General features: G+C 41.2%; 2 protein-coding genes across 2 annotated transcripts; both read right to left on the reverse strand.

The window, feature by feature from the left end:
- Positions 1-774: 774 nt before the first annotated feature.
- snrpd3l (small nuclear ribonucleoprotein D3 polypeptide, like) lies at positions 775-3,505 on the reverse strand. Its single transcript, XM_061073786.1, has 4 exons — positions 3,409-3,505; positions 2,517-2,655; positions 1,753-1,945; positions 775-991 (listed from the first exon to the last, which is right to left on the reverse strand). The coding sequence occupies exons 2-4, from the start codon at positions 2,640-2,642 to the stop codon at positions 927-929; spliced, it is 384 nt and encodes a 127-aa protein (XP_060929769.1). The 5' UTR covers positions 2,643-2,655; positions 3,409-3,505; the 3' UTR covers positions 775-926.
- A 2,165-nt stretch (positions 3,506-5,670) lies between these two features.
- adora2ab (adenosine A2a receptor b) lies at positions 5,671-8,708 on the reverse strand. Its single transcript, XM_061077929.1, has 4 exons — positions 8,509-8,708; positions 8,217-8,348; positions 7,166-7,269; positions 5,671-6,638 (listed from the first exon to the last, which is right to left on the reverse strand). Exons 1-4 carry the CDS (start codon positions 8,706-8,708, stop codon positions 5,671-5,673), a joined length of 1,404 nt encoding a protein of 467 aa, XP_060933912.1.
- Between the last annotated feature and the right edge of the window lie 1,864 nt (positions 8,709-10,572).

Here is a 10,572-nt window from a genome sequence, read left to right on the forward strand (position 1 = left end):
AGATCACGACCTCAGAATAAAAACGTTTCTTCTTTATGATTACTGCCACAGGCACTTTGTGGGAGACTGGCTCCCCCTGCTGCCCGGTCTGGGAGTTGCTGCGGCTTCGGTTTGTTTTTCCTCAAGGCTTATTAGGGATTTAGAGGAAATAGAAATCAGCGGGATACCCCATGATTAACAACAATATACACAAGAGATGTGAATCACATCATGGGTATAGTATAATTATTACTATGTACATATATTTTTTTTAAATAGGTGGTATATATATATTTCCATTATTACTTTGTGCTATGTTTAATCAGTTCACCTTTAAATGTCCACCCACCTGTTTGGGCTGAAGCTTATTTGTTATTGCAGTTATTTTCTAACATTATACAAGTTGTTTGTTGCAGTTCTATAATTTATTCCATTGTATTTGATATGGCACTAGTTTGGTGAATTTGTTTTACTTGAGTTATTATAGTGGTGTCTTTAATGTTGAAATGTACACTGTTTATCTAGTATTTTATTTATAGTGGGTTTTTTTTAACATTGCAGTTTGTTCCAGCTTTGTACTCTGGCCTCCCATTCGGCTTTATAGCCATTAAGTGGTTGAGGTGACACTGAAGTCACAGTGGTCAAATGACTAACTATTAATATGGATAAACAGGTCAACTGTATTGAGGCCAGTTAAGAGCCATTGCAAAATTCTGAGTCTTGTTTGCCTTCGTTCAGCTCCTATGTTTTAATGTGTTATATCAATACATCAAATCAAAAAAAAAGAGCAACACATCAAATTGACAGGTTTATTTTCATTAAAAAAAAAATGTAATCAAAGCAGTAATCTGCAAACAGGACTGCAACAATATCCAAGATATCCAATCCAAAGAAGACAACAAGCAAAAAGGCTATACATGTAAAAATCTTAAACACAGATGTCGCAATTATCGCCTCTTCTGGAAGATGTTTCCTCTTCCCATTCCACCACGGCCTCTGCCTCGAGCTGCCACTGCGGACAAAAAGACAAGACACCACACTTCAATACAAACTAAAATCATTTAAATAGACAGTGCATCTGTCATCGAGGAAAGTGTTCACATAAATAGGCTTATAAATTAAAGCTAGTGAGGATAAGTGGTACATTTATTAAATACTTTTTGAACCCAACTGGTATTCTTCAGATGTTGAGACACGCCAGATTTTATAGGATTGTTACCCAGACACCCGGAGAGCCGTGCACAGCTCCACTAAGGCTCCTTACAGTGTTCATATGGAGGCTGGTCATACACAGGAATGGTAAAGAGGATGTTTTCCAGTTTTTAACCGGCTCTGTCAATAATCTACTGCTCCTCTCTGCGTCTCATTCCTGCTGCGCACTGCCAACTCAGCTCGAGCCAAGCAGAGCACTCGTTGCCGTCTCATCCAGCTCTCCATACAGATCTACGTTTACAAATTGTTGTTTTTACCCAATTACACTGTGTGTCTGGCTGAGAGAGAGAAGTGAGCAGTGGCGTCAGTGTGTGTCACCTTTCCCTCTAGTTACGATAAATCATTGAGAAGCTACGCAATCGTTTAGTTATCAACCTCTTACAGTGATGAATTTGGCTCTTTACAAACACGGTCACTATAAGTGGTTTACACTGGGCTAGAAATTTGACGGAGGTGGTCTTCTCGGAATTTTCTATGAAGGATAAACCCTGGCTTAAACTATGTAAACTGTAGCAGGCCAGAATATCGCCATGAGTCTGATAAATAAATCTTTCCACTCACCTTGTGCTTTGAGAATAGCCGCCTTTCCCCTTCCTGCACCAGATCCTTGGTTCTTGTTCTTCATACTCTTTAACATCGGTGCATTCTTTAACATGTCTGGTAAAATCAGGAAGCGGATTTTGCTGCCACGAATGTAGACTTGCTCCAACTGTGCCACCCGGCCATCACGGTAGGTCACTGTGATATTTGACATCTGTAGCAATGGAACAAAGATTATATTTTAGTGAACCAAAATACACAAGATAAATTAAGTTTGTATAAAATAGTAATAAAGATTTAGGCCATTATGTTGAATTAGTGGTTCCCAATTCTAGTCTTTCACAGCTCTGCTCATTTATTCCCAACCATCTGAACTGGTTTAGCAATTTAGATTCTGGAATACAACAAATACAGCCAAAATGCTGTCACTCATTTTTTATTAATCTTGCGTCAAAGACAAGAGTAAAACACAGACGTAATATCTTAAAGATATCACCCACAGAAAAGTTCAAAGGAAATGGGGTACAGCGCAAATTTCCACCTTAAAAACATTACGTGAAATGATCACCTTTATGGGTATTACTTTCTGTAAAGACGGGACTGAATAGTGAGACTGCTGTTGCAAAACCCAAATTTAACTTGTAATCAATAAAGTATCTCAGATTCTGACACTAGTGATCACTGTCTGAACCAGCTTACTTCCCAAAAGGCACAGAACATAAGGAAAAATAAGTCACTGTGGCTGTGTCCTTATTTATTCTTTATTTATTGTGTTCAGGACCGACCTGGCAGTTCATGTTGTCCTCGGCCTCGATCAGCTTGCCCCTGTACACCTCTCCAGTGTTGGTCTCACAGGTCACGATGTGGCCCTCTGCTTCATGAAGAACCTTGATTGGTACGCCGATAGACATTTTTCAAGTGTTCCTGAAACATAACAAGTTTGAAAGAGCCTGTTAGAAATGTGCTGTTCCCATTATAATCCCACCAATACTAAGATGTCAACTCCTACCAACCCATCCACTCCAATGTACAACTATTTAGAATGATAAGTTGTTGTTGGAATGAAACAGTTTCTTGTTTCTAGTTTTAATTTTACAGCAATACATCACTTTTATTTTTGTTATGTTTAAAAGCTAAGAAACAAGGAACTGTCTCCGTCAGAATGTGTTTGCGACTCCATTAGTAGCATTAGCATCTCTAGAGCTGCGACTACAAATCAAACCCTGCGAAATTAGGACCAGGGTTTCAAACATTCAAGTGAAATGGTTCATATTATTGTTTAAAGCAGTTTAAAAACAATTAACTTCAAGTTAAATAACAATAAGACGTGTGTAATGGCAGAGGCTAGGGGGAGTTGCCTACTAGCTAAATTAGCCGCGTTAGCCGGCTAGGCTAACTTACAAAAAACGAAGAGTACCGAACCAGAGGGAAGATCTACACATATTATATGAAGCTAGTTTCTGCTACAACCTGCAAACCAACATTCAACAGGAGTTAAGTTTCATTGTAAACAGTTGAATTTTCAAACGTACACTCGGAGCTCAGATAATAGCCAGAGCCATGATGGCTACGTGAATGAATAAAGTGCAATGCGTCACAAGGCGAAACACCACTGTTGGCTAAGCTAAGCTAAGCAAAGCGATTACACCGATTTATAAAAGCCAATAAAACGTTTACCTGGATTCTGCTCTGGAAACCGATTTTCTTTGTGGTTTAATTATTGTCTGTGCAACGTGCTCTTGTCGCTTTCGCGTCTCTTTTTGAGCCTTCTTCCGCTTACCCACAATGCAACACAAGGCAAGCGAAGTGCTTCCGGTGGAATGGAACCCGCGGTGCATCATGGGACATGTATTTTTGAGCTCGAGAAAATCAAAGGAGCAACGTTTGTCTTACTTTGATGATTCCTTTGACATCTGTCGTCACAACTGCAGTTTTTTACAAAGCAGCAAATACGAACTATTTAGTAGTTTCTAAATTAAATGGTGTCCTAGAAAAAGGCCAGTTGGAGTGGTGGGATTAAACTATGTACATTTACTTTTTTAATGTGCCTAAGTATATTTTTCATGTATATGTACTTTACTTAAGTGGATTCATTTTCAGGTATAAGATACTTTCCACTTTTACCCATCTACATACCAGCAAATGTCTGTACTTTCTACTCCAACTTCATTTTTACAAAGCATATAATTCTTTATTAATGAGTGTGAACTATTCTTGTATCAAACTGAATATACAGTAGGCAAAGTTAATGATGTAGGTTTCACTCGGCAAGTACACTTAAAAAATAGAAAAGTTAATGTACTTTAACTTTTCTACATTTTTGTCTATTTCTTTGTACTTTTTAAGTAAAATGTTTGAGTACTTCCTCCCCTACTGTTTGATTGTATTTCTACTGGACATAATCCTCTCATGAAACCTGCTGGAGCCTGTAATCACATGACAAATATTGCGGTCTGTGATACAGGACAGTGCTTTGTGTATTATTCACTTTTATTTTATACAAAACAACTGACTCAGATTTGAATAAATGGTAAATGGTAAATGGATTTGTATTTATATAGCGCTTTTCTAGTCTGATGAAGACCACTCAAAGCATCGTTATGTGTGCTCACAGATGACAGCAAACTCAAAGCGCTTTACAGTACAGTTTCACATTCACCCATTCATACACACATTCATACAGTGCATCTATTTGCAGCACTTAGTTATTCTATGGGGGGCCATTCAGGGTTCAGCATCTTGCCCAAGGACACTTCGGCATGCAGATGGTTCAGACTGGGGATCGAACCGCCGACCTTCGGGTTGGAGGACGACCACTCTACCCCTCAGCCACAGCCGAATAGTACAAAAAACTATGCATACAACATCAACGGGAGATGGCTTTATTGATTTGCATACTGCTGTAGAATGCCACAAAGTGTAATAAACAACTGATATTTTTATATTTAAAAATAAATAAATACACAGCGCGTGAGCTAGAAACATACCCATGTATGCCTCTTCCTGGATTTCTGTAAAGCACACAAGTGTTGCTTAATGCCCCGCAGTGAAAGGGCCTCTAAATGAGGAGAGCGAGGGCATAATGGCATAATAAAAGACATCATCAAATGAACCTTCATTTGATTTCCATTGCATTAGGCCCATTGACTGGCGTCAGCAGCCGGGCCGCTCTGTAAACACCTCCTGCAGAGTCGTCTGTGGCCGTGCGTATGTGTGTGTGTTACAAGCATATGGGCTGATATTTGGATAGACGGCAAGCTTTGTTTTGGGCGTGTGGTAACTGGCTCGTTGACATCAGTGCCTTTGAATCATCTGTCACTTAGTTGTTGTTGAGGCAGCAACAGACACGTGTTGCCGGGCAGTTATCAAACCAGCATCGTCAGGTGTTCTGTGGCCATCCAGCAGTTTGAGAAATGACTTTCCAACAGATCTATAAACAAGAGATAGTGCTCGCCTTTAAATACCTGTCAAACATCATTGTTTCCCGCAGGCACGCCTCGTATCACTCAGTCCAATAGTCACAATTATCTTGAAAAAACCTCATTAAAAAGTGAACTACTGAGATATTTAATTCACCAGTGGGTAAAAGTAACACAGATGACCATGTAGAAAATAATGCAACATTATCATATGAGTGTTTTAAAAACCCGTACACAGTGAATCCAGGGCAGTTGAAAGTACTTTTATGCAATCCAAGATGCAAATTGTTTAAAAGACACCTAAAAAAAACGTAGGAGAATTTAAGCATTAGCACGTTTCTTTGTTTTCTTGTAGATTTGATCCAAATCAGAGATCGGTGCTGAGAACAAAGTCACAAAGCAAAACAAGATATTACAACAAAAAGAGGAAACACAGCTCTACTGCTGCTATCGATCTGCTTTGTTCATCCTTCGTGTTATTTGCAGAATGTTGTGTATTTGAAGGCAGTAAATCTCTTTGTCATGAGACTTGTGTAAGCTCTGCAGAGCAGGTGCAGTCCGTCTGTTTTAAGAAGCCGGCATGAACATTCACAAAAGTAATACCACTGCCATTGTTTTTCAGTTCCGAAGCATCTGTTGTTCCCCCAAAATATGTGTCTGACTCTTTTCCTTCCTGCGCAGCAAATCCCATGATGCACGGCAACTGCTGTGTAAGTGAACTGCTTCTTATTTGGTGAAAGTTGGGTGTTTGGCCACCTGGTGCAGAGTCTAACTTTGCGGTCCAGTGGCAAGAGGTCTCCTGGTTAGCTATGGTTTGCTTTGAACCAGGGTCTACGATGTAACTGTTTACTACAGTGCCACACGATGACTCTTTACTGGTGCGGGAAGAGGAAGAAGTCCTGACGATGCTGCTCCTGCTGCTACCAGCACCTCTGCCATCGCCGAGCCCATGCATATCCCCATGCCCCAGGATGTGCTGGGACAGGATCCTCCGGAAGGTCTCCCTGAACTCCCGAATGCGATAGGCATAGATGAAGGGATTCATGACGGAGTTAGCATGGGAGAGGATGATGGCGATGTTCATCACCCAGATGTGTGGGCGTTCGCAGTCGGGACACATGTGGTTGAAACAGTTGATGATGTGCACTGGAAGCCAGCAAAAGGCAAACATCCCCACAATGATGGACAGTGACTTGGCGGCATGCACCTCCTTCTGCAGGGTGGAGCGAGGTGAGCTGGAAGCTGCTGAGGTTATCACTGCAAGAGCGGGCATGTGCGAAGCTTTGAAACCAATCATTCTGAGCTGGTGCTGCGCCGCCAGGAAGATGTTGGCATATATGACCAGCATGACCAGCAGAGGCACCAGCACACAGCAGAAGAAGTTGAAATAGACCATGTAGTCCATGGTGACCACTCCTTCGAACAGACACTCGCACAGGCTGTTTGGGCAGCTGCTGTTTGTTCTGCCGGCGGCTTTGGAGTCCGAACCTGTGCAACAGAGAGAGGGGGGATTCTTTGTTTGATTATGGCAACAGTGACCAAGCACGGTTTGGGATTTAGACCCCAAATTCAACTGTTTACTTGTGTTCTCCTCAGCAATCATCAGTGATGTGAGTTAGAAAGATTGACACTAGTAGGAAAATGCCGACTTCATTTCTGAACTCGAGCCCTTTTCTCTAGTAATTCAATACTATTAATGCATTTTTGCAGTTTTACTCAAGTGTCTAGTTCATGCTTTTCTCCCTCATCCAGTGTGTCTGTTCATTCTGAAAACAATGATTCTAGAAATTAGGTTTCGTAGCTTAAAAGAGGATGTGGTTAGAATTAAAACCACAGATTTCATTGCTTTGAACAACCGAAATGAAACAAACACAAGTCAAAAATCAGACATTAAACTATCTTCTCAGAAACCGGCTTAGCAGTGTTTGACTTCAGATCTTATCTACAATGTATGGTAAGAAGGTTTCTGAGGCATTGGAATCATGCGTTTACATTGTTCTAAATGAATGGCCCACCTGTGTTCCAGCCCAGCATTGGAGTCAGGCCGATGCCCACGGAGAGGACCCAGCACAGGGTGATGATGCCCTTCGCCCTCTGCCCTGTCACCAGGCTGTTGTACCTGAGAGGAGAACCCAATAATACATGAGGGCCGGCTGCCTGATCTACACGTAACTTCATTATGATCGTATCTGCATCAATATGAGTAGATTCAAATGAGGATAAAATGATTGTGCATTCAAGCGTGGGGGAATTATTAATTTAATAAACCTAAGAAAGATATTAGTTGTCCTTCTTTTCTTTCTTTATTTACTGTTTTTTAGATAAAGAAGACAGTGTATGGGAGTGGTGCCATTACTGGAAAATCGACATTAGCTGAGTTTAATTTGAATTAGTTAGTTGATGCTATTCAAATGGGACTGGAATGTCATTAAGGAAAGATACAACTGAAGCGTTTATCGACTGTCCCAGATTGTTATTGTGCTGAATCCAAATGGGCAAGACGGCGGCCGGATATTATAGCTTCATTTCAGGATAGTGGGAGGAAGTAAAGAAGCGTATATAATATATATATATAAAGCTATGTCAACTTCTGATGCATGATTGGTTTGCTGTCATCTGTGAGCACACATAACGATGCAGGAGCTGTTATGCAACTGCTGATGCAAATGTATCACCTGCTGTGTTTTACTCAATGAAATATCCTCTCATGCCCGAAGTAACACAGCGGTGACTAAACAGCCGTGCGAATTGGTTTTGTTATTTGCTGCAAAAGCGATCGGGCTATCTTACAATGTTATTTGAATGGTGATGATTTACATGGAGGAAAGTTAGTCTTCAGCTGGTTTAAATATTTTCAACAGCATGAAAACAGGAACCCGGTAAGGTCACTGGAGATACGTATCTCTGTCTGAACACTGGGTTTGCTTGATACGTAGAAGGATGACGCAAGATCTACTAAACTGATTTCCATGAAATTTGTAAAGTGCCTTGATTATGAATAATGTGACACTGTGGAAGTCTCTGTTTCAGGTTTCAGTGGAGTGGACCTTTAACTTCTCCCCTCACCTGAGTGGGTTCTTGATGGCGATGCAGCGGTCCACAGCGATGGCCAGAAGGCTGAAGATGGAGCTCTGGGTGAGCACGAGCACGAAGCAGGCGATGAACAAGCAGCCGTAGAAGTTTGCACAGAAGCCGGTACTGCAAGAAAATATCACAGGCTTAAGTATTAAAATCTAATGAATTATTGGCCCAAATCAGTCCCAGGCTTTTGGTGTGGAATTTAATGCTTTGATTTAGGATTACACTGATTTTTAGTCAAAACAAATTACAATTAAGAGGTGTACAAATCGAATGGTACCTGATGCTGATGGCGAAGGGAATTGCCAGCAGCCCTACAGCGATATCAGCCACAGCCAGTGACACCAAAAAGAAGTTGGTGATAGTCTGCAGGTTGGAGTTGAGGCAGACGGCCCAGCACACCAGGATGTTTCCAGCCACAGCCAGGCAGGCGATCACCAGCTCCAGGACAATGTAGACCAGCTGGTCAGTCTTCAGCATGGTGAGTTCTTCGTCTTCTCTGCTTTCTTGGCGCTGTCATCCCACTCACTAAGCTGTTTGCCAAACCACTCAATGGAAGAGTGAATGTGTCACAGGGGCACGGCCAAGGCAGGAAGTTCCCACCACAAACATCACGTCTGAGGTCTGACTTCACTCGTACCTTGTATCGTCCCACGCCCGTCTGTCAGCCTGCCTCTTAGAGCTCGGTTGACTTTGTCACAGATGGTGGCGAGAACGTTGACGACACAGCGTCCGGGACTTTTGCACAGCAGCTCCAGCGAATTAAGAGCGGTGGCCTGTCGAGAAACGAGAGGAAGAGGGAGAACACAATCTCAGTGGTGGAGCCTGAACAAACAGATTGCAGGTCACCACACACCAGGTCAGGAGAGCCATCTATCTCCGCTGGACAGCAGGGGACAATTTATTCTCCGCACAGGGCCAAAGCAGACAATCCAACAATGCACCTTTTATTCCAGTTTCCCGAAACCCTTCCACACACTAATCATTCCCACCACTGACATCATATTCTTCCCAAAATCACTGATAATTGCACAAAGTGAGGCACCTCTGAATTTGAGGAGCCATTGCACCATTACAGGAAAGCTGTAAAACTATCCCTGCTGTGTTTTCTCAGGGTATTTAGCTGAATTCCTCTGCACTGTAAGCAGATTAGTGTGTTATCACAAACAGGGGCTCAACCCCCGAGAGCCTTCGCAGAGATGAAGAGTTTGAATGAGATGTAGGTCAAGTTGTTCAGTTCATGAGTACACAACAGCTGAGGGGAGTAAGTGAGACCGATGTGTTATCATAATAATATTATTATTACGATTGTTATTATTATATAAGTTCTCTCTAGTAGTTTGAATTGATAAAAATGATCTTTGAACACTTAATAACATTTTAGTTGAAAAATGTGCCAGTTAGTTTAGTTTGGGTCCAGATGATGTGATCTGACACAATATTTGATTTCTCATAACAAAATGTTGTTAATGCACATCATCATCTAAAAAACTACTACTACTAATATTAATAATAATAATAACTAGTAAAAAATGCTCAACTTTTATTTTCTTATCCACTTAAGTTTGAAAAATTTACTTCCTACTATTACTATAATATAATAAAGGATACCTTTTATAAATAGACATTTTTCAAGACAGTCAAGACAAACTTTAAATATATGACAACAATCAACTAACAGATACAATATGAGGGTGTCAATAAAACAATCTACAACGATAGGCTCATGAAATAAGTACATAATTAGCAATATAGTAAAAGATCTATAATAGATGTAACAAACAATCTATCTTTTTGTTAATGTTATAAGCAGATTTGAAAAAGATATGGATATATTGGTTTTGCTCAAGCTATGACGGCGGTGAAATAAATAACAATCTGCAAACATGAGACAAAGTTCCTGCTAATGCCTGCGGTCCGAAACATTTGACAAGATAACACTCAACAAGACTAAATGTTATTGATCTATTTTGGTGCCTCACGTTAGCATATGTCACAGAAGAGGAATTCCCAATCCAATGTTTATTCAGTCCCCACGCTACCGTAGATCAAGGTGGTGATGATGAGGATCCTGTGATATGCTGGTGAGCCGGGTGCATCCCCGCCTCTCGCCCAAAGACCCTCAAAGGATAGGCGGTACAAATAATGGACAGAGGGATGGATGGATAATGAGGCACACAACTTTTATGCAACTGCACAAGCTAGTTTGACTTGTCTTCACATGGATTATCCTGAGGCCTGAAGATGCTCAGACGTTTCTTCCTGCTGCTCGATGGCTGAACACCGATGGACTCGCTTCCAGTGGATGTCTGACAAGTTCTACTCTAAGTCACTATGACTGATG

The sequence above is a fragment of the Limanda limanda genome, chromosome 1, assembly GCF_963576545.1.
Source record: "Limanda limanda chromosome 1, fLimLim1.1, whole genome shotgun sequence".
Lineage (NCBI taxonomy): Eukaryota > Metazoa > Chordata > Actinopteri > Pleuronectiformes > Pleuronectidae > Limanda > Limanda limanda.

Bases quoted from the DNA above. Each gene is read 5' to 3' on its own strand.
- snrpd3l (XM_061073786.1), bottom strand. From the start codon at position 2,642: ATGTCTATCGGCGTACCAATCAAGGTTCTTCATGAAGCAGAGGGCCAC. The intron at 1,946-2,516 runs GTCGGTCCTGAA...CCATTGCTACAG, and splicing joins AGGACAACATGAACTGCCAG to ATGTCAAATATCACAGTGAC. The intron at 992-1,752 runs GTGAGTGGAAAG...TTTTGTCCGCAG, and splicing joins GGCTATTCTCAAAGCACAAG to TGGCAGCTCGAGGCAGAGGC.
- adora2ab (XM_061077929.1), bottom strand. From the start codon at position 8,708: ATGCTGAAGACTGACCAGCTGGTCTACATTGTCCTGGAGCTGGTGATC. The intron at 8,349-8,508 runs GTACCATTCGAT...ATTTTCTTGCAG, and splicing joins CCCTTCGCCATCAGCATCAG to TACCGGCTTCTGTGCAAACT. The intron at 6,639-7,165 runs GTGGGCCATTCA...TCTGTTGCACAG, and splicing joins AATGCTGGGCTGGAACACAG to GTTCGGACTCCAAAGCCGCC.